Genomic DNA, 23,676 nt, shown 5'->3' with positions numbered 1-23,676 from the left:
ATTCCTTGCCAAATTTCCCTCGCTCTCCCTGAAATAGCTTTTACACTGCAGCACAGTGACAGGGGAAGTGAGATGGTTGGGGCGGTTTGCTCAATTAGTCTCAACTTGCAGTGGGGTACGCACATCCCACGTGCACAGCGGAGACTCGCTCAGACATACCAGGTCTTCGGCAAGGGGGCAGTCACAAAAATGCTTCCTCCATTTAGGTGTGGCTCACGTGTCTGGCAGTGTCAGCCCAGTCACAGGCTGGCAGAACACTGAGTTTAATGCAAAGGAAGCCAAGCCCTGCCTCCCACTCAGCCTAAGTATGCAGCAATTGCTTGATTACACTGCTTTGGGACTTTGCTTGGCATGCAAGCTTGACCAGACATCTATGTGTGGAGGTGTTGTCAACAGAGGGAGGCAGTTCTTGAGGAATTCAAGGTTTGTGGAAGAAGAGACTTTCATCCTCATTCTCAGTCCTGCTTCTTTCACCAGGAAGGGAAACTATAGAGTAGCTTGTATGGTAGGTAGCTCAGCCTCAGTAATGTCACTTGCTAAGATATATGGACATACAAGTTGCTGTACGTTGTGTGTATGGAACAAGGTGTTACAGGTTAAGTGAATGTTTGGGATCCTAAAGTTAAAGCCCCTCTCCCTTCATATACCTTCCACTTGCCATACAGAGGCATATGATAATTAAGCAGCCCCAGAAAGACGACAGCTATGAGAGTCACTTGAGTTCTAGTCACATAGATCACACAACAGGTGCCTAGGGACCCATAAGCATTACGCTGCCACACCCTTCATAGCCCATAATTTACAAGAAGGCAGCCCCTTGATTTGAGATCTAAGGGCTAGTTTTAAAAACAAGATGACGTAACACATCAGGGTGATCTGGCATTGTTAAGGCCTATTCTCTTCTGTTGTGCTCTTGTGCAATAGATCCTAGAACCCTGCCAGCTTCTTGTGTGATGTTTTCTAGGATACCTTCTTATAACCTTTCTCCTTCTGCAGTGTACAATCCACCATTATTTCTGCATCTTTGGGGTGGATGATCTCAGGGTGAGAAGGAAATGCTTGGTGCCACGGAAATAGTTGGGAGTGCGCAGGAGATCTGCTTATGGTGGGGATCTGAACTTAGCAGATGAAGATGAGGCCTGGCTATGTGTGACAGGCAGCTCAGCAAGTGGCCACACAAATGGCCACAAAATCCTCAGCAAACCGTGGCACACACTCAGGTAAGGTCAGTGGCCAGGTGTCCATCAGTGTACCAGCTCTGAGGCATTCCTGTATCATGGGGTCAAGGGAATCTCAGCCTGCACTTTTGCAGAGGAGCAGGGAAGCCTTGAGAGCAGGAGATTCCCTCCCCCATCTCAGGAAGGAATGTGGCGATCCCCAATCCTCTCATATCCACCAGAAGCATTTCTTCTTCACCTTCTTGCTCTTCCGCCGTAAGTCCTGTTTCTCAGGGACTGGGGCTTCTGCTGGGGACTTGGGTGGGGAAGGGGCTTCCTCAGCTGGTTCTGCCTCCTCCAGGCTCTGGAGAACCTCATGGAACCTGCCTTCCTGCTGCCGGAAATCATACTCTACGCTGGAAGACAAAGAGGAAGGAAGAGAGTAACTACAAAAATGACTCCCGCTGATTTAGCATCCTGTTACCCAGAGCCCCCAAGAGCAGGTCCTTAGGACCAAGCCCTAAGCTATTAGGGGCTGAGTGCCTGTGTGGCTTTGGGAGAGCTGAGCCATCTTACAGGTTCTCCCATGACCCCCTCATTGAATTAAGTTACTACCTTTAATGATATATGTTTGTCAAGTAAATCAGGCACAGAGCATGTTAGCATTCAGGAAAGATTGGCTCTAGCTTCCCTCTTTGTTTAGTGAGCTTCTTTGTTAACGGTATTCATGGAAACTAATTCAAGGACATGTAAGCGATATAAAGGCACACATTGTCAAACTGAGCTTAGTTTCCTCACCTGCAAAATAGAAGTAATAATGGTCCTCTACTGCTATTTCTTCCTTTGAAATCAATGTGTGTAAGGTGAGATGTAAGTGACACAGCCAGAGCAGTGCCTTGCACATGATAATCCTTGCATATGTTAGCTCCTATCCTTGCATTAGTATCATCAACATCATTACCACTGATACATTGTGCCCTTTGAATTGTCTCTTAGTAATGTGTCTTAGAGGGATTCACATATACAGCTTCCTTCCAGCATTCCTCTATATGGAGAGACTGAAATCCTCTTCTCTGAGTAGATGGCTTCTTCTTTTTCCTATTTTATATGTGTATTTGGAGTCATTAATGTACAATGTATTTCATTTGTACCATGGTGACAACCACAAAGGTTTGTGAGGTAGACACAAGGCCATATGAAACAAAGATGCCTGAAAGTCCCAGGAATGTTGAGTCAGCAAAGAACATGGGCCTTGAGGCAGAGCCTGATCCTCTCTCGGCGGCTTTGTGCTTGGAAAGGAGGTAAACATGTGTCAGAGACTGTTTGCTTAGCTTCCCCTGAGCCCAGAGAACAGGGCTAGGAAGTATGGATCCTGTTAGGCAGCTCTGCCCAGCCTGATACCTGACTTTCACTTCCCTTCCACTCTTGGGTGCATTTCAGTTTTAAGCACTTATTATGTGATTCTTAGAAAGTCCACAGCTAGCATGGGCTTGTAGAAAATGGCAGACACACAGTCATAAAAGCAGAGCATGACCCTTGTTCAGCGGGGGGGGGGGGGGGGGGGGGGGGGGGGGGAAGACGAAACACTATGTAAGGAAAACAAAACACCCCACATCACTCTGGGCTGTAGAGTGAGTGGCAGAGGCCTTTATGCCCAGCAAGTGCTGAAAACCAGCCATCATTAGAAGACCACCTGCTCTCATCTGTCATACCCATGTCACATGCCAGAGCTTAGTATCAGAGTTAAAGCTGCTGAAGAAGTAAATCACAGTTGTCACATTTGAGAAAGGTAGCCCCAAACGCAGAATTGCCCAGAGCTTTCTGAAAGGGAAGACACAGAAAGGCAGAGTGGCCTGTCATGTAGCCAGCAGGAGGAAGTATCAGTAACCTTCAGGTAGATTCTTCTCTCTCTCTCTCTCTTTTGGACATCCTTTCTCTTTGTGGTACTCTCTGGGTCCCTCTACGGGGACATAATCCTGGCAGGGTGGCCTACATAATGGATGAAACACAGATTGTGTTTTTCAAAGCAAAGCTCCAGAGTGCATCAAGTGCAAGTCATTCGCCTATTCTCAAATAGGAAAGTGATACTCTGCTGAAGTGAGATTCCTACTCCTATTCCCAGGATCACAGGCAAGGGTAGAAAACAGGTGCATGTTCAATATGCCGCACAGATTAGGCACCACAGGTTTACCCAGACATTCAACCAACATCGATTAAGTATTGTCCGTGTGCTGGATCCTGCTCTAGACACTACAAAAGGAGTCTGTCCAATCATCACTGGCATTGCTTGACCAGTGGCTTTGTGGCGCTAGTAAATGATCTTCCACATCATCCGCAATTTGAGGCTTTCTAGCCAAAGCCCATGCTTTGCTAGCTCAGTCGTCAGAGGTATCCAAGCCCATGCCTTGAGTCTCCTCCTTTCACTCTTGCCCCATATTGAACCCCAGTTTGTCTCCAGTGATGAAGCAGCTTTCTGTCAACACCACTTGTACCTCCTTCTCCCCAGAGGAAACTTGAGAGATGGATCCAGAGGCTGGAAACAGAAACTTCCGCATTGTACCAAGGAAGGCATTTAAAGCAGTAAGTTGCGAGCTTTGATTCTCAGCCTCTGTCACTGGAGGCATGCACGCTTGATTGACAGGGAACAGCCATATTCACAGTTCTGTTAGCTCCTGAAATGGCCTTGCCCTACCTACTGGGGCAGAAAACAATCTTCATGATAGAGTACAAGATAGAGCCAAAGCAAACGAATAATACCTTGTTCATGCTAAGAATCCATGCTGTCTGGTATAGAACAATCCATCTTTCTATCCATCCATCCATCCATGCATCCATCCACTCATCCACCCATTCAACTACCCATACACTCTGGTGTGAAATTCTAGTGACATGGCTAGACAGACCAGGACACCATCCCTGTGGAGCTTGCTTTCCACAATTTAAGATGGGTGATCCAAATATGCCTCCCACCTCTCAAGCAGCCCTTCTTTCCGGGTCTTTGTCCAAGTGTTCCTCCCATGTTATCTGAGCACACATATACCCCTGGCTGCTTTTATCTCCTTCTGTGTGAAGCTTCTGATCACCTAATCCAAAGCAAACTAACAATAATGAACTGCCCGCATTTCCCAAGATTTACAAATTTCTCTAAACCTATTAGAAAATATGTTTTCTGAGTGAGTTTATTGTGTGCCCAGAACTGGCAGGCCTGGAAAGGAAAGAGCCAAAAGATGGAATGTAAACTCTGTCTCCTGTGCTAGACTTGACTTGCTGCCCATCACAGAGCCTGGAGCAAAAAGGCTTCTGAGTTGAGTTCTCTTGGGTTTGAATTGAGGCTGCACCACTTCCTGGCTGGGTGACCTTGGACAACTTTCTCCTTTTCTCAGGACTCAGTTATATGTGGGAGTTATAATAACCTCCTTATTGGGTAGTCATGCTCATGGGAGACCACAGATGTGATCACTCTACGTGGAGGTGGGGTGCAGTCTCCACCTACTCTGCTCCTCTTCACTGGGAGCTTTGTCTTCTGTCTCTTTGGGACCAATGCCTCACCTCCTCACCTGCACTTCCAGCACTTCAGACATTGTATACCTTGCCCACAGCCTTGCTCTTCACTCCTCCCTGAATGTACATTCAGGGAAGAATGCATCATTATGTTTCTATGGAAACACAGCAGGGTTCCATTATAATCGCTAGGATTTAGGGAGCTGCCCCTCCCCCATGTGTCTGCCCCCACTGGTCTTGACAGTTTAAGGGGGATTGAAAGTGACTTTCTTTTCAAGGCCAAGCAAATAGCAGAGTATTGAGAAGTGTGTGCTTTGGAAAGAAATTGATTAATGTTTTTTAGGCCAAAGCAATTTATTAACATAAAGGAAAATTGTCACTTTTCTACTTATTCGCCCTTTGACAAACTACTGTTTAGTTTAGGAAGGAGAGGAGGACATTTTGCTTTGGTGGCAGCTGCCTTATAAATGGGGAGGGGCCAAGCCCCGCCTGTCTCATCCACCTTTCATCTCAAGGCTGAGTAGACAAGAGGAGACGGCAGCCCTTAGGCCATGTTCATCAACCTCTTGGAAAGAGGAATAAATCAGTAGCATATTTGTTTGTAAATTCTGGCAACGAACTCCTTGTTTGAATCTTGGATCCCAGGTCTGAGTAGAGTACTGATACCCTTGATCCTGCCCTCCTTCTGCCCTGCCTGTTGTTTTTCTGTCCTTCACTGCCACAGTGCCATCCACCACAGTCCTCCATCTGTGTCCCCTATAGTCCATGCAGTATCCTAAAAAGAACGCCAAGCATGGACAATTTAGTTTGGGCAGAATCAAGTGAGGAATAAACATTAGGTGAGAAATTGTGACAATCTTGCAGCCAGAACTAGAAGCAGTGTGGCAGCCTAGATCTGTCAAGATGTGTGAAGGTCATCCTCTGGGGGATGGATGAGGTCAGGGATGCCCAGTTCCTGGGGAGCCTTAGTGACCTTGACATCCAAAGATGCCTCCAAGCATGCCTTGGTGCATTAAAAAAACAAAAAACAAAAAACAAAAAACAAAACAAAAAAAAAAAACAAATTGTGGGACAGATGACTAATCTAGCGTCCATCATCATGGTGGATGCAAAACAGAAACATGTCCTTGAAAGCAGAGGGAGCCCTGTGCTGTGGCTCACCTGGTTGAAGTTACAGCAGGGAAAAGAGATGGCTAAGTAGTTAATAACACACACTGCTCTTGTGGAGGGCCTGAGTTCAATTCCCAGGCAGAACAGTGACAACCCCCTATGTGACTCCAACTCCAGAGGACCCACTGCCCTCTTCTGGCAGCCAAGGGCATCAGCACTCACATGCGCACGTGCGTGCACACACGCGCGCACACAAACACACACATACACACACAATTAAAAATAAATATTTGAAAAGTAAATGCATAACGAAACAACATCTCTAGGTTCTTGATTATCTTGGCTAGGTAAGCAGAAATTGGTAAGCCAAAGTGAAAGACAATGCTAAGAATAGAGAGCTTCATGTTAAGATTAAACATTCAAAACTAAAACAAATTTATAGAACCAAATAAAGAAAGGTGAGAGAAAGGAGTGGAGGCTCTTGCTTTTATGTAACATCTTTAGCTTTGCAAAACTCTCATTAATGTATTTTCATTTTATTCTCAGGATGTCCTGGGAAGATGAAAAAATTTGTTAAGCCCATTTAACTATTAGCAAGTTAGCAAAGGAAAATCATACTGTGAGCTGTGATCAGACCTAAACCCAAACTTTGTGTCTAAGTCTGTAACTCAGTAATATGCGTGCGTGCGTGCATGCGTGTGTGCGTTCATGTGCGTGTGTGTGTGCGTGTGTGTGTGTGTGTGTGTGTGTGTGTGTGTGTGTGTGTACACTAGTTGGCCTAAACAAGAGATAAGCATTTCTCATTGTTCTGAAGGGCTGGGAAATCCAAGAGCAAAGCATCAGCAGATTTGACGTCTGGTGAGGACCTGCTTCCTGGTCATAGATAGCTGTCGTCTCCTGTAACTCTACATGGTGGAAGGGGCCAGCAAACTCTCCAGAGTGTTGTCTACAAGGACGCCTTTCTCATTCATTAAGGTTGTATTCTTCTGGTCTGATCAGATCCCATTTTCAAATTGCCATGAAATGGGACGCTAAGATGTAATGTGTGGATCTGGAAAGGCACAAATACTTAGCCCATAACACTTGCCTTCCTGGCCCTTACTTCTTTGCTCTTTATCTCTAATGAGAGAATATTTCCACATGAGAGTCATATTCTGAAAAGACAAAGCAATGACTACCATGTCAGATGAGAATATGTAGGAATTTAAATGGGCAATAAAAATGACTATCATTTATGGAGGAAACTCTGCATTTTAGACAACATAGTACAAGATAACATTCCCTCTCATAAGTCGTGAGACAAGCAATATTATCTTCATTTATCAACTGAAGAAACTGAGGCAGGGTGGAATCGATGTTCTTCCAAGGATTTGAACCATGAATCTAACCCCCTAAAGGTTATGCTCCAGTACACACTCTGCACTGAAGGAACATAGTTCCATGTAACCATGTAAAGGCTGGATGGTGGAAGGCGTGTAGATGTAGGGTAGGGTGGAAACAAAGACCTAGGTCTCCTGTGCAATCCCACAATCCTCTGTGGAACCATACTCCAGATGAGCTGGGCCATGGGTATGGTCCCTATACCCTAGCTGGCTTCCCATCTGGCAATATCCTCTTTTGACTTCAAAAAAGCCTTGACAGTGAGTCAATGTACAAAAAAAGATGTTCCCTATTAGGAGACAACTTAGTTAAGATTATACTTGGGTTCAGCTATCATTAGCCTAGGTCCTGGGTCTAGCTATCATTAGCCCAGATCCTGGGTCTTGGCTGCTGTTGTCCCTTTCCGGTGGCCCTTGGCACCTACTTCTTAAAAAGTGGTTCTCACTGCTTTTTAAAGACGACTCCCTGTCCTCACCTACACCAAGAACAAGCTGGACACCACAGTACCTGCCCAAAGACAGGATACCTCCAGATTCATCTCTGCTCCTTTCCTGCCTCTTGTGGGAGCACACTGGAGAAACTCTCCACCACACCAGGCTGTACCACACAGACTCCACCCCCTGCAGCTTCCCTTTACAGAGAATCAGCTCTAGGAAAGGATGACCCTAGGGCGGGCAATTTGCCCTAGGGATGGCAAATGACCTCACTCTGCCACAGTTTGGGAAAATAGTCTTCAAGGGATGGTGGTCTCCAAGCTTTCTCTCTGCGACTGCATTGTTTGTTATTTATAAGTTATAAGCCTATAGGTTGGGCATCACAACTTGGAGCCATTTTCAGCTGCCTAGCACACCCCTTCTAAGGCATCTATCTGCTGATGGCTCCCCAGAGGATCACAGATTGTTCTCTGGGCCCACAGAAAAAAAGAGAGCTGACCTGGAGAACAATCTAGACCTCCATGATAAGAAGCTTCCTAAGCTCTCTGAAGGGGGCTGCCACTTTTCAGAAATGAAACCCGTATTAACTGACAAAAGCAAGGTCAACAGGAGATAGGAGACAGGAAAGCTTCCTATGAGTAGAGACCAAAGTTAGAGCCCTGGGTAACTAGGATCTTGAGCAACTCAGCCTCTCCAAGGCTCAGTTTCCTCATCTGCACAGTGGGAGTGAGAATCCTGCCAACCCAAGTCTGAAATGAGATGAGTCATCCACACAGTGTTTATTTAGCAAAAGGCCTGGCACAGCGGCTTGTTTAATGGATGGTAATGATTTTTCTATGAGCTTGACGAGGAAGTAAAGGCTGGGTCACATGTTGTCACTTGTGGCCCTGTGTCCCCCAGCACCCTCTTGTTATTCCTGTGTGGTACGCAGTGTGCTTGACTTTATATTTATGGCATGTTTTAGCCTCTTTAGCTATTAATGCATTAAAGTAGCTTTCACTTTTTATTGCAGATAAATTGCTGTAGCAGTAAATCTTACTCCTTTCCCCTTACTTACACTCTCAGAGAGAAGAAGGCAAGAATGAAGCCACGGAGAGAGTCAGGAAGTAAGGACAAATAAATGACTTGTCGGCTGCTGAGAAATCACCACCTGCACCCCCAAACTTTATGAGTGTTTCCCAAAGACAGTATTTAAGCTCTGCTTGTGGCCAGTAACTGGTGATGGTAGATGGCATCTGGGGTCACACTCACATCGAGATAGTGTGGCTCAGACTACACTGGAATTTAGTGAGGGCTGGAGACGCACCTGTGGTTACTAGAGAGGCCAGATCTGCTGTGTGCTTTAGAAATATTTTTTCTCCTGCAGATTCCATTGCTGTCCAGAGAAGGGAAGTGGCTGTGGCTCTCTGTTTACCTGCCCCCACACGGGGACAGCATGAGCAACCGACAAAAGGGGGGAAAACACTAAATAATTTAAGGAGAGAGTTAGTTGCTAAACCCACAGGGCGGAGGGCACACTGAAGCTTCTAGAGAAATGCCTTTTTCTCTGATTAGCTAATATCTTAAGCAGCAGGTAAGATGGGGGCCCAGTGGCCAAGCAGCTTAACCAGAGAAAGAAATCCCAGAAAGGACCCACAACCACCAACCACAGGATTTAAGCAGATCACTGGCTCTCTGAGGTTCTCTTTGCTCAGTCAAAGGAAGCCCTCATTTTTTTTCCCTGTAGGGTGCACAACTATGAGGCTGTGACCTGTGTCTCAGGGAGTCCCTTTGTCATGTACTGTCACTATCAAAACCAAGAGGTGGAAGCCCCTGGAAAGAGATTGCTGGGTACAAAGGGGAGCTCCTGCAGGGGACCTCCTTTTGAATATCTGCCCAGCTCTAAGCGTGCTTCGGAAGGACTTTACCAGTGGGATGCCAGTAATGAAAGTAACAGAGTTAAAGTATCTTGTGCTCTGCAGAGTTTGAAGAGCCTAGGGAGGTCAAGGAAGCTTCCTGTGTGGCACCCAGCACTGTGTGTGTTCCCCAGTTTGGTGCATAGGGTGCTCACACCCCTCCCCTGAAGGGGAGCCACAGTGGCGGAGGGCAGTGTGTGGCACACCCATCTGGTCAAGTGCCTGCTGTGAATTCTCTAGGACTTTGCAGAGGGCAGTGCTAGCCTTCCGGGCTCTTTGCTGAGAAGCAGGCTTGGGCTTTCTTTGCTCTTGACTTTAATTACAGGAAAAATGTCAGGCTGGATTGCCAGTGGGTCCTCATCTTAGAGGAGAGACTTCAGATGATTCTCCCTAAGCGATGAGTATTGCAAGCCAAAGCCCGAGAGGCATAGGAAGATACGCATTCCAAGAACAATACCTTTCCCCTCCTTCACCCCCCCCCCCCCCCCGCCATTCTCAGGGCACCTTACTGAATTTGAGAGGTCTATCTGAACATCTTATCCCCATCAAAGCCAAGTAGAGGGGTAACTCGGACTTCCAAGGACGTATTACAAAGGCATGCTATTTGGGGGGGGGGTGTTATTTTATGAGGTAAACAGTTCCATTCCCGTATAGTTTATCACAGAATCTAGGAAACCTGTTGTCATTTCCTCTTTTTAAGGTGCCCCAATTTCACCTTATTCAGAGGTCCTGAAACCTTTCCAAAGCCCTTGTTACAACTCCCTCAGAGGCAGCGGGGTGGGGAATGAAACCACCTCACAGAGAGCTGGGCCCCTGAGGCAGGTGGGCTATGCTCATGTTCCGGGAGCCTTACATAGGGAATGTATCTTTAGTGCAAAGCTTCTCAGTGTCGAGGTCTGAGTAGAGCTCAGCAATGAGACAGACAACTTTTGACCAAGTTCTAACAGTTATCAAAGGGGTCTGGCATCGGAACGCAGTATACTCTGGATTCTGGCTTGCTGGAAGTCAGAACTCAGTGCTGAGACTGCTATCTCAATGACTGGTATCAAGATAATTGTTAAGTAAGCATCTTTCTTCTTTTCAGCCTTGATCGCTTAATTTGAGTACAGTACAAATGGCAGGTGTTGCTACAGGCCCGGTTTCCTCATCTATAGAATAGGAACACTTTAATGTATCCTATATATTATGGGGGTTAAGTGCAGTGGTGGGGTGGGGGGAGGTGTTTTGCCTTGTAAATGAATACTTGGTGAGCTGTGGTTCACTTACTGGTAGCTCTTTTTTTTTTAAATTTAAATTGTTTTTATTTTTATATTTTTTATTTCCCTTAATTTTCTTCTCAGTAGATGCCTGTTCTCAGCTGTTCAAGTTGTAAAAGTGATCACAGTCTAATAAGCTGACCTTCATTGAGCCATGCAGAATACCTATGTCATACAGGGTTAATGCAGAATACCTATGTCACACAGGGTTAATGTGAAGGCCTGCTTCCTATCGCCATTGATCAAATGACAAGGAATTCCATGGCTTAAAAATCGTCATGGTTATCACTCGTCTTGTTCTGGAGGGCCAAAGCCCTCCATCAGTCTGCCTGAATGAAAGTGAGGGCTTTGCATTTCTTCTGGAAGCTCTGTGAGGAGGCACATTGCCTACCTGCTCCTGTTTTTTGGGCTGCACACCTTCCTGGGCATATAGCCTCTCCTGAAACTCCAGTCTCTTCATCCTCAGGATGACCTCTGTGTGACACTAAGGCCACCCGGGTAATTTTCCCCATCTCAAGACTTTAACTTAGGCACAGTTATAATGTTCGTCCTGCCGATAAAATCGCATCTTCCCAGGGGCCAGGAAATACAATCCAGATATCTGAGGCATCTACCCAGCACCCTGGAGAACCTGCAGTTCTAATGCTTTAGCCATCATCAAAGTTACCCAGATGCCAGAGCACAAGGGTACTTTAGCCTAGGGGAAGTTTGAGGCTCTCCACAACCAAGTCTTCCCTCCCCTCCAGAGCTGGCACAAAAGTCCCGAACTGTGGTGATGCTAGACGGCCGTGAAGAACAGGATCTCAATGTCCCTTGGAAGTTCAGCGGCCGCCTGAGTCATCCGAGGGAGATTTGATTAGGTTCCATCTCATTGAGAGCATACAGTGTTCCAAGTATTTTAAATTGACAATCCATGGGCTACATCCAGTCTTTATTTGATTCGGCACAAAGGGCCTGCTATGTAGAAGTCCTTCATTCCTAATAGGAACATTTGATTTGTGACAAGCTCCCAACCCCCCCACCTACCGCCATCCGACATGGGGTTGCCCACGAGTAGCAACAACGACTTTACCCTTGGGTGATCCACACGCCTGTCTCAAGCCCTCTACTACTTCTAACTCTCACCTCATTGGTGGTCACACTTTTCTTTTGTAAGCACTGATTAAGTGCCAATTGTGTACTCCACACTGGACTTCGATACATTAGGATTCATGGTATAGCAGAGGAATGGGCATGCCATTGTGGCGTGTGTGTGTGTTTCCTTGGAAAGAACTTGATTTCCAGGCAAGATCTTTTTTTTTAAATGCTCATAGTCATAGTGCAAGAGGTGCTCTAGAAGTGTGAGGTGACGCACACAAAGGGCTTGATACTTGAGCGCATAGCTAAGCAGTCTCTGTGGCTAGAGAGGAGCTGGAGACACCGCAGGTGAAAGGCTTTATAGTGTCATGTCTGAAGGGCCTTGAAAAGTCTGCTAAAGGGAAGGGGAGCCAGGACAAGACTGTTAGATAGGGAAGTAAACATGCCAGATTCTATTTTCAGGTGTAATGGGGCCATGTACATAGAGGGGATAGTCAGAAGAGGACACAAAATACTGAGGTAACAAATGGAGAAGACCTTCATTTAGCCACAGCAGAGGGCCTGACGTGTAGGAGCTAGGTATAGCAGGGAGAATTAATACCTAATGTATGTAAGCTGTAAAGAAAAGGGTAAGAGATAAGATGGGGGTCTGGTGTCCCTACAGAGCACCCCACACACCTAATAGTGTTGAGCGAGACAGTGTGGGACAGGAGCTAATTTTCTAAGGGAAAAATGAAGACTATAGCATGGGCTTGGGATATCACTGTGATTGAGATGTGTATCCCAGGAAGACTCATGTGTTAAAAGTTCTGTTGCAGGCTAATAGGGCCTTATGAGAGATCTCTAGGTCACTGAGGAGTTATCCTTGAAGACGATTATGAACTGAAGTCTCAACATCTCTTCGCCTCCTTGTTTGTGATGTAAGTGGCTCGCTTCACATTGCATTTCTACTGGGATGTGTCGACATACTTGAGGTTGAAAGCAATGGGACCGCTCAAGTTTGGACTGACACCATGAGCTAAATAACTTTTTTGTTGTTACTGTTTTATAAGTTAGTTGCCTCAGGTATTTGGTGACAGAAACAAGGAATTGATGGATTTTTGTTTGCTTGTTTGTTTTGGTTTTTGGTTTTTTGAGACAGGATTTCTCTGTATAGCCTTGATTGTCCTGGCCTCGATTTTGTAGACCAGGCTGGCCTCAAACTTATAGCGATCCACCTGCCTCTGTCTCCCAAGTGCTGGGATCAAAGACATGTGCCACCACTGCCCGGCTGAACTGATGGATGTTAAGTATTACACATCAATGGTCAGTTGAAAGGTTTCTGTTTTGTTTTGGGGTGTGTGTGTGTGTGTGTGTGTGTGTGTGTGTGTGTGTGTGTGTGTGTGTGTGTGTGTGAAACATACATAGATCTATGTAAGAAAGAAGTAAGGAAAAGTGTGACAGAGAATTAAAGCCTGTGAGTGGCATTGAGAGATGGGAAGAGGCTAAGCATGGCATGTTGGACAGACAGCCCCTAAACAATTTCCTTCTTCTCTATTGGACCTTTCAAACATTATATAACCAGCTGACCCATGAGCTTGCACGTTATTCCCACTTCCTAAGGAATGCACTTGGATGGGAGATGGACACCCTCACCCCCGGCATGCCCCTGGAAGTAAACATCCTATTATTTTCCCTCGAAATGTTTAGAGGCATTTTACAACTTAAATCAAGTAGATGCCCTGCCCTGCCTCTGGGAGCTATATCCAGAAAAGTAAATGCATGAGCCCTGTAAGCAAAGGCCTCCAAAGAGGCTCTGCTGACTATTTTTAGAGTGAGTGTGATAAGGAAATGCAGGCAGATGTGGCTGGAGGAGCAGGGGCAGGCTGAAGGGAGGAGGGGGAATGTGTCTCCCAGAGACCTCCAGCTCTTGAGAAGAAAAAGGGGGGCTGAACTGTTTTCTAAACTTCAATAAGGGATTTGCTTCCTCTGCAGTTACACACACACACATACACACACACACACATACACACACACACACACATACACACACACACACACTAGCAGCCAACCCCCTGCCTCTGCCTACCACGTGCTTTGATTACAGGTGTGTCCTACCGATATACTTGTGGTTTTTATGAGATTCTCCCATGCTCACTTCACAATTTTTTACTTAACCTTTTCTGCTCAAAATCAGTCTACTTCTTAAATTTAAGCAAGTATACAAACCAAGCATGATACTTTTAGAAAAGGGGACCTGTATCATCCCTCGTGAATATTTAAGAGGATTAGTTTTACAAGTTAAGTGCTTCAACAAAAATGCTTAAAATTATTACAGTCTGGCTAGATACTGTTGCTTGCCTATGGCTATGAACCTGAGATCTGTTCCCGCTTTGCAAAGAAATGTGATAAACAAGCGCCGGGAAGGGTTGAAAGACACTGTGGCAAGGAGCACAGATTTTTTTTTTTTTTTCCCTTCTAGGTAATCAAAGGATTGAAATAAAATTGAAAAGAGAACAAGTTTCTCACTAAGTAATTCCATGTTATTTAAATCTTGGGAACCACCAGTAGCATATTTGCAACCCTTTGGGTAAATTGACCTGGGATTAAAGCTAAAGAAAGTGAATGGAGACTGAACAGGCCAGAAGCAGCTTAAACTGGGATAAAGACAACTCCCACCCCTTCCCTTGGAGTTTATAGTTAGAAAAAAAAAAAACAAAACAAAACATACGAACAGTGCTAGGGACATAGCTCAGTGGTCCTGTGCTTGCCTGGGACTCTAAAGCTCTATGCCTAATCTCCAGTATTTCAAAACAGTGTTCCTTCCCCCTGCAAACAAAACAGTGTTCCTTCCCCCTGCAAACAAAACCAAACAACAACAAATGAAGTCATTCTCCTTGGTGCATTGACCCTCTGGAAGGCCTGAAGAGCCATGCCCAGGGTATTTTAGGCATCAGTAGTGATTCTGTCCTCTTTAATGATTCATCTAAGAGATCCTGACAAGAGGAGGGAGCCAGGGAGGTTTGGGGTGGGGGTAGGGGGGGGGGGGGTCAGAGAGAATGAGCTGCTCAGCATCTTGACAGGATCAGGAAGCATATCCATTGCCTGTGGCTGGTGAGGTGAGGCCTGTGGACAACACCACTTAGCAAACCTTGTGTTGCTAACTTAGCAGCCTCTCCCAGGAAGCAAAGCTAGTGGGCAATCCATCATTTAGCCATGTGCTTTATGTACAGTGACAGGCGCTGGACTCATCCGTCATCAGGGAGAGAGACCACAGCCTGCGGACGAGTATTTCACATCACTCGCTCATTAGCTTCCAAGATCTGACTTTCCAGGACGCAACACAAGTTTGAAGTCATTTGAATTTTTTTTTTCTTAAATGACAGCTCTCATCTCACTGTTGCCATGACACAGTGCCTTTCTCATCTTTTGTGCTTTCATCAGATTAATTGCCCATTCCTTTACCGTGGTTTAGAAGCAAGAATACAGATTCTGTCTGGGATGACAGTCTGGCTTTGAGTGGCAACGAGGACTGTGTGTTGTGGGGGACAGATACAAAGAATGAGTGCTGGAGTGAGACAGGAGAAGAGCAGGAAGGTATGCCATGTCAGGTGGGATGTAAGTTCCTTTAGGATGCTTGCTTGGGATGTTTGAAGTAAGGGTTGGAAAAAAAAAAAAAAAACGCAAACATTCTCAGACTCTGGAAGGTCACAGCTTAACCAAATATTGTCACTGTTAATTCAGCTTAGAATAACATAATGTCAAAACTATAAGGCACCATTGGGACCATCTAATTAAAGCCTCTCATTTTTCCAATGAGGAAACTAAGAAGCCAGAAATGACTTGCTCAGGGGAAGGTCATGAAACTCACATTAGAATGCAAAATAATCATGTACCATTTTTTTTAACTAACTAACATAAGCCAAATGAGGAAAAAAAATCATTCAAAGTAAAAGTATTCATCACCTGTGTACTTGAAGGAAGACTGTCTAAAATGTACGTGGAAGTTAGTTCAAACCAATTTATTCTGCTTCTGATGTATAACTTTACTCTCCCAATTTGCTTGTCTAGACATGTAATAATTTTTTGTTCTCTTAGTAATTAGAAAATTTGCTTAAGACAGGAGATTAAAAATAAAATCAGCAACCGATGAGACTCCCTGTGTCACTTTCCAGTGTTACAGGCCATTCTCCAGAGTCCTCTTTTCTGGAAGGTGGGCGCTTCTGCTTTGAGATGTGAAGGAGTGCATTTAGCTTTGGGGGTACTTTGTAAGTAGTCTTGAGTCTCCTGCTATTTCGTGTAGACCTGAGGTCTTCCACATAGGGAGCCAACCAGTCAGTGAGACCACGCCCACCTTGTCTACGTGGAAGCACTGGCTGGTGGCCGGGTACATGGTGCCTCCTTAGGATGCGGTCTCAAGCTATTACCAGAGAGGAGAAGCTCTGAGAGAAGACAGGTGGCCTTGCGGAGCAGTGGTTTGCTCAGGGCCTTGCTCCCTTTTTCCCAAAGAGAAATGCCATGCAAAAAACAAAAGCATACACTTTTGTCAAAGTTAGATGTTATCAACTAAAATGGGTGGTATGCCTGTATTTCCACCAAGTGGGCTTCTAGCTGAGGAGACACTGATCTTTCTAGTAATAACAACAGTGAGACTTTGGGTGTGTGCAGGAGTTTGCAGTCTCTGTGAGCATTCACAGACATGTGTCAGTTTTTTGTCCTGCTACATCTGAAGAGAGGTCATTGTCCTTACCCTATATACAAGGAAACTGAGGCCAGGGCAAGCAGGCCAGTATCAGATTTGGGAATTCAAACCCAGGTCTAATAATTGTCTTTACTGCAGCCTTGCTTTGCACCAAGAAGAAATGGTGTGTTTATCAGCAAACACAAAATACTCATATCTAGTGACACATAAGACATGTGGGATAGTAGATTGAGTATAGAAAAGAGACTGTGAGGTAAAGTAAATAGGCTCAGAAAGGTCTGGATACGACTCCCAATCCTGGCCCCTCCTGCTCTCAAGATGTTCTGCGTGAGCTGGACAAATTTCTATGCTTCCTGAACTCCTGTACTCACTTCCTGACAAGTAACTGAAGTGACGTGTATGCAAAGGTAGATGGATGTCTGTTCTCAGGGCTATCTACTGGATCAGAGGCTTTGCTCCTAGACCCTGTGGATAAGGAACAGTTCCTGCCTCAGTTTCGAGAATCGGGTGCTTGCCTCTGCCTCTCCCAGTTCTCTATCCATAGGACAGTTTGCTAGTGTGTTCTGTGGACCTGTGGTGTCCTGCTCTGCAGAATGGGTCACAGTTTGGGCTGATACCTGTAAATGATGCACGCTGTGTTCTGGCAGGTGCTGCAGTTGTTGAGATCTTGGCCAGTTCGGTAAAAGTTGCGCCTGTAAGATACAACATGCTCAGAATAAATGCGTAGGCAAAAGCCACATGAGACACACATTTGACCAACTCATCTCAGGTCCTACAGCCCAGGACTCATGATGCCCCCAAGATATATGATAGATGCAAGGGAAACGATGGATGAGGTTGTAACACCAGAACCTCCCTTTTCTGGGGGTACTTGGTACATCTTTAACCAATTTCAAATGCCACATGTTTTTCTTGCTCATGACCCTGAAAGAGGAGGGATTTTGCAGGTGAGTAGCAGGTGCATACGGAGATTCCTGATCACTTTGATTGGTGGGTTCTCTGACATCATAGTCTCCCAAGGAGGTCTGGGATGATTGCTAGTAGCCACTGCCAACTAATTACCTCTCTTTCCAACCTTGTCTGATGAGCTTCAACCATTGCTTTCTCTTGGTGTTTAGAGCCTTCCTAGCGGGAAGAATAGTCTATATCTCAAAAAATACTGCCTGTGGCTCCACATAACACTCCCATGCCCATCACTCTGGACAGTATGCTGTGACATTCTTCTCTCAGAACTGTGGCCTCATTTTCACGTAACTGATTGGTTGGGCTGAAGTCCTCAAAGTAGTCAGTGGTGAGAGAAGCTTAGCTTAGTAGCTCCCTTAAGTCCTTCTTGACAAAACACCCATAAAACTAAAGCAATGCAAATGTGTTAACTTGCTAAGTGCACAGGAAGACCCTGCTTGCTGTTATCCACCCATCACCCCCATTTATCAACTTGACCCTCATCTTTATAAAAATCATTTTGTTTTCATCCTGGACTTCATTAGTTCCATTCCCCCAGCCTGTGAAAACCCCAAACAACAGTGGCTAACCAAGGAGTCCATCCGAGCTGCCAAGCCAGAGGATTTATCGAAACCCAGGCAAGGCAAAGGAAGGGCATCCAGGAATGTTACCATTCCATCACGGTCCCAGTTACAATCTGGAAAACAACAGCGTGAACATTTTGAAGATGTTGCTTGTGGCGACCTGGGCCCTCACTCTGTACCTCCCCCAGAAAATAACTTCACTCAGCAGTGTTTAGTTTAATGTAAAGAAATTCACCTTACCCTTCGGTGAGGGCACGAGCCTTTTCCAGGTCTTGAATCACGTTCAATAGGACTTTAATTTTCTCTTGATTCGAGTGCAGCGATTCCTCCACTGATTGCAGCCGGCCTTGGAGGTCACCGAGTTCCCTCTGAGCCAAGTGACTGTGATTCCTCCCGCCAATCTCTCTGCTTTGAGGTCTGTTCTCCTGCCTTGGAATGGAGGAAGTGGGGTACTCACTCCTAAGGCCAGTCTGAAGCTCTGGCACATCTGACTGGCTGGGGATCTTTGTCACGTGCTCCCAGCACACAGGACCAGACTTGGATGCACTGCTACTTCTCTGTGACTCCAGGTCCTGCTGACTGTCACGTGACCCTGGGCAATCAGAGACTCTTCCTACATGGGCTGGCTGGCTGTCAGAGCCTGTCTCTGAGGAGCTATGAGTCCGTGGTGGTGAGGAAACACACATCTTCCTCGAATGAGATGAAAGAAGACCAAGGTCTTTGTTGTCAGGGTTGTCTTTGGGCAAAAGCAATTCAGGTGTGAGTTTCCCTGTGCCCGGGGTGTTGTTGGTGCTACTGTTGGCATTTGAGCAGGAGGGGACTCTTTCTAGATCTGATGTCATCACTCTATGTCCATCCCCTGGACACATGGCTACCAAAGGGGGTATGGAGTTATTCTCTTCAGCTGAGCTTTCTGGGCTGAAAGCAGGCTCTCTAGTTTCCCAGGTTGGACTGTGACAAATATCATCAGGAACCTGAATGGCAGCTGTTGCTTTCTCTGAGGACCTCCATGTCGCAGATTCCAAGCAGAAGCTAACAGGCCCGTTGCTTTGCACCTTGGGCATCCTAGGGAGGAACGGGTGGGGCATTTTGAGCCTTCGAGGCCCATCCTCAAGATGCTGAGCCAGCCTAAGGAAGGCAAGGTCAGAGGACACGATATCCTGTTCAGAGAGGTTGCCGTTGACCTGGATGGCACTTGGGGATGCTGCTGGCATTTCCACCAGGGACTTGCTAGCTGTGAGTTTCTTCCTCTTGAAAACTGGGAAATGCTTCCTGAGACTTGGGGAGGTCTGGATAGAGATGCTGCGAAAGCCACCTGCCTTGTGGGACCTGGGGAAAGACAGCGAGTAGGTGGCAGGATGATGGTGCCGGGATGCCTGCGTCTTCCCCGTTACCCCCGGGTCATCGGGGGTCTGGATATCAACCTCAGTTATGCCGGTTGGATGCTTTGGGTTCCCATCTTCCTTGAATCGCACTTGCTGCGATTTGCTCCTGCGATGGTGTGGCTGTTTCACGAGCTCCACAGACTCGAGACTGCTTCGCTTTAGGAGCACAGGCCTCACTTTCATGCTTTGCTGGGCCATTGAGCCTCAGTGGGAAGAAGAGCCACACACTTGTCCTGGGCACATCTCCCTTAGGTCTTTTGAGCTGTATCTAATGATGGAGACAAGGAGAATGGCCAAGCAGGATGTAGTGGTTCACTCCTCTTAATACGGGAAGACCTGCCGGCCATTCCCAGCCTGACTAGTCTACTTAGGGGCGGTCCGGAATGCTTCCCCTGCAGTTGAAATATTATGCCACCGTAGTCATAACCACTGGGTAGATGATCAGCTAGTTATGCTAATTGTGAACCATCTGACCTGACAAGAGAATTGATGGGCTCGCCTATCGGTAGATTTGAAGGAGCAGTTCTGATCCTAGAAGCTCCCTGTGTTGAACAAAATGACAATAAATGTACCATTTGGGGGATAGTGCCACATTCAGGATGTGTGAATTATGAAAGGAACCTGCTATGTGTAGACCATATGGCGGCCGTTTCTCCCAGAGCATTGAATTGCAATGCAAGGCTATGGGAACCTTAAACATATCTTCTTGCCATAGCACATAACTAGGCAGAGTAAGAGATGACCTGGGGCTCTGCTGCTTTGATGGTACATGATGTTCCTAAGGGAACTTCTCCACTTATGTCAATCAGAAATTTCTCCGTTGGGGCCATTGTTTTCTTCCATGTGGCTTCCCCGTGTTTCAGTGAGGGAAACGTAATTTCTTAAATAACCTCATAAAACCCAGAAAGGTATAACTGGGGCAGAATCCAGGCATCGGGAGGCTCAGAAAGGCTGGACTCAGTCTTGTGGAGTCTTGGCTGAAGGTCACATATGGGCAGTGAGCAGCATCTGCAGCTTTTATTTGGAGATGTTCAGACAAGAACCAGTCACTGCATCTGTGGGGCCAGCATTGGAGACCAGACAGCCTATGAGCAGTTAAGAAGTGCCTGAAAAGGGAGAAACCACAGTCAGCAAGTTCTAACCTCTCAGCTGAGTTTCCTTTGAGTAAGAGTGCCTGAAATTCATCCCACCATACTGCCTCCTCCCAGTCCCCTTAGTGAGCAAGGTGCCCTTGGGGGGGGGGCAGAGCCTTAAAACAAAATGCCTATCTACCTAGATCACTTCTTCATCCTTCAGTCACTGCACAGCCAACCCCACCTGTGAACACTCACCCTTAGATAGCACTTCTTTACGGAGGCTTGACAATGACTTCCTCCTTAGCTATCGCCCTGGTGCTGGAACACAACAGGACTCCCATCTTAGATTTCCATGACATCATTCGTGAAGTGCTCATCACAGCTTTATTATTGATAACCCCCAAAGACACAGATACAGCCCTCCCATAGGTGAATGGTTAAGCAAGCTATGCTACATCCAAGATGTGAAATACCACTCAGTGATAAAAAAAAAAAAAAAAAAAAAGAAGGAAACATTGGCATACATTACTCGAATGGGGTAGCAAAAACAAGACTGTTGCAAAAGATAGCTCTGCATGCCTCCATTTGCATGGCCTTCTTGAAGTTAAGAGAATTTTAATAGACAGTATATTGATGACTACCAGGGAGGTGGGAGAGAGGAGAAGTGGATATGGCTATAAAATGGCATCACAAGTGCTCCCTGCCGTCACATCTTTTAGGATACAAGTCCAGCTGTCATGAAACAGCTGTTGGGTGTGCACTTAGTTAATGTGCACTGCCCACTATCCTGTAACTAGAAAGGCTGTAGATGGAGCCTTTGCGGTCTATGCCTTGGTTTCCAGCCCTCTTCTGGGGTCCCTGTAGGTGATTAATGAACATATGCTGAAAGGGTACATGGCAACGTGAAGGGCGGGTCTGAAGGTAGCCGAGGAGAGCCTAGATACAGGCAGGGCACGTGGAGGTCCTGGGTACCTTGCAGGGACAAGAGAACCTGTGGCTTCTCCCAGCTATGACTGACATTTACCTAAGGACAGGAGTCCTCTCTAACATCTTCATTTTTATTGCTTTCAAGGAGATAAATGTGCACAAAATTCTCCGAGGAGCATGTGCCTTGTAAGAATAACAGCCACCATTTATTGGATACTTATTTTTACCATGCCAAGGGCTTTGTACACATTAATCATAGCAGCTCACATTTACTGAGTAGCCACTGATGTGACAGGCACAGTACCAAGCACTTTTCAAGTCTGAACTCCCTCACCTGTCACAAAACTCCCACATAGATGGGTGCTGTTCCTCCCATTTTACTTAGAGTTGAGGACACTGAGGCTCAGAAAGGTTAAGTAACATGTGTAAAGATAAACACTTAGTGGTAGAGCCAGGATCTGATGCTAAGCTGTATAGCTTCAACTTTGGCTCTCCAACACTGCCCCCTCTGCCTTTCCAGTGTAGAAGCATCTCCTTTAAGCCGTACACCAGAAGGATGAGGTATCATCCTGACTGGTACAGAAACTCAAGGCTCACAAGAAGGTCAACGTACAATTTGAATCCAAGTATCTGCAATTTCAAGTCAGGAAGCTTTGGCTCTGTCCCCTTAGGATCTGCCTGGTGTGTAGACAAATGCTGGCTGTGGTTTGAAAAAAGCAAAATCACTCCAGGTCTGAGAGATACTCTGACCTAGCCTTGTCAGAAGAAAACAAACCAGAGAGATGGAGAGTGATGTAAGTTCACAGCCAGCCTGGGTAAACCAAGGGCTTGTAAAAGAAAACAAGTGGCAAATACATTCCTTCCCAGCCCTTGGATAGCTTAGGGAGAGTAACCTGTGTGGTACCCCATCTTGCTGAGCAGACCCAGTCTCTTGGCCTCTCTAGCAATAGTACTTGGCTCCTGAAGTTGGAACTGTTGACAGCACACTCTATTCCTGCTGCTGGGGTGAGGCGGGGTGATGGTTTCCTGCATAGTGGGTGGGATTCAGCCAACACCTTTTCTCTTGGTCTTCTGTTTTCTATGGAGTTGCTGGATGATGTTGTGGCCACATTGGCTTTCCCTGCTCCTACGTCTTGAGAGGGTTCACTATGTGTGTGACTGGTCCCAAAAGGAATTCAAGTTCATTTGAGATGCTGCTGTGAAGCTTTTTTGTTTTGTTTTGTTTTGTTTTGTTCTGAAATTAACCACCTTAGCCTTCATATTCAAAGTGCACCCTAGACTCTACTTTTTTGGCTGTTTGTTTGTTTGTTTTTGAGACAAGGTTTCTCTGTGTAGCCTTGGCTGTCCTGGACTCACTTTGTAGACAAGACTGGCCTCAAACTCATGTCAGTCCGCCTGCCTCTGCCTCCCTCACTGCTGGGATTACAGGTGTGCGCCACTGTACCTGGCTTAGACCCTACTTCTCACTCTCTGAAGAAACCTCGTTTTTTAAATAGTCATGTGTAAAATGGGATGACATCCAGCAGTAGCTCACTTTCTTGAGAAGTACATGAGATAATGTTGACAAGGAGCTAAGCCCACAGCCAAGCAGACAGGAAGTAACCAGCATGTTCTTCCTGTTGCTGGTATTATCTGCCTGTTACCATGTCTCTTTGTGGGTCCCAGGGACTATGCAGCCATGTGTATTTGTGTGAAGACTGAACGCAGCACCCACAGGATGTGCAGCCCACCCGTGAGTAAACCACCCTCTTCAGCTTCCCCAGAGCAATGGAGGAGGGTTTAAGAATGAGCAATTTTGAAGAACCCTTAGTCCCAGGCTCACTGGTCTAACAATCAGGTCAGTCACTGACCATGGCGTTGCCACATGACTCCCCAGGGTGTGATGACTCCATCACCCAGAATGGCACACCCACTAACAGCTTTAAAGTCAGTTCCATGATTCCATGACTTTGCACAGGCTTTTTAGATCCAGTTGAATCTAGACATATGATTCTTTTATGAATAAGTCTCTTCCCTTCCAGAAGTAGTTGTTAAGCCTACTTGGACACCTGTAGGGACAGGAAGCTTGCTACTTATGGCATAGTCACATAATTATTGTATGTTTATAGTAACAAGTGTGTGTTGATAACTTGCGTGACTAAGTGCTGTGTGTGCCTTTGGTGCTAAATCCTCAGCATGACCTTCTGGAGATGATTCTTACCTTGTGAAGTGAGGAGCCAAGACTGATGAGACTGTCATGTGCCTAAACCTATGCATCTTGGATCCTTAGCA

The 23,676-nt window shown here is 46.1% G+C and overlaps 2 protein-coding genes across 2 annotated transcripts in view; one reads left to right on the top strand and one right to left on the bottom strand.

The window, feature by feature from the left end:
- Window positions 1–23,676, top strand: part of Dock2 (dedicator of cytokinesis 2) — a 403,715-nt gene that overhangs the window by 207,412 nt on the left and 172,627 nt on the right. The window lies entirely within an intron of this gene.
- On the bottom strand, window positions 1,205–20,315 carry Insyn2b (inhibitory synaptic factor family member 2B). Its single transcript, XM_051167747.1, has 3 exons — window positions 18,258–20,315; window positions 17,109–17,183; window positions 1,205–1,573 (listed from the first exon to the last, which is right to left on the bottom strand). Exons 1-3 carry the CDS (start codon window positions 19,598–19,600, stop codon window positions 1,387–1,389), a joined length of 1,605 nt encoding a protein of 534 aa, XP_051023704.1. The 5' UTR covers window positions 19,601–20,315; the 3' UTR covers window positions 1,205–1,386.

This window comes from Acomys russatus, chromosome 25 (genome assembly GCF_903995435.1).
Source record: "Acomys russatus chromosome 25, mAcoRus1.1, whole genome shotgun sequence".
Classification (NCBI taxonomy): domain Eukaryota; kingdom Metazoa; phylum Chordata; class Mammalia; order Rodentia; family Muridae; genus Acomys; species Acomys russatus.
Note: the sequence above shows the minus strand (reverse complement) of the source record. Positions and strands in the feature narration are given on the sequence as shown.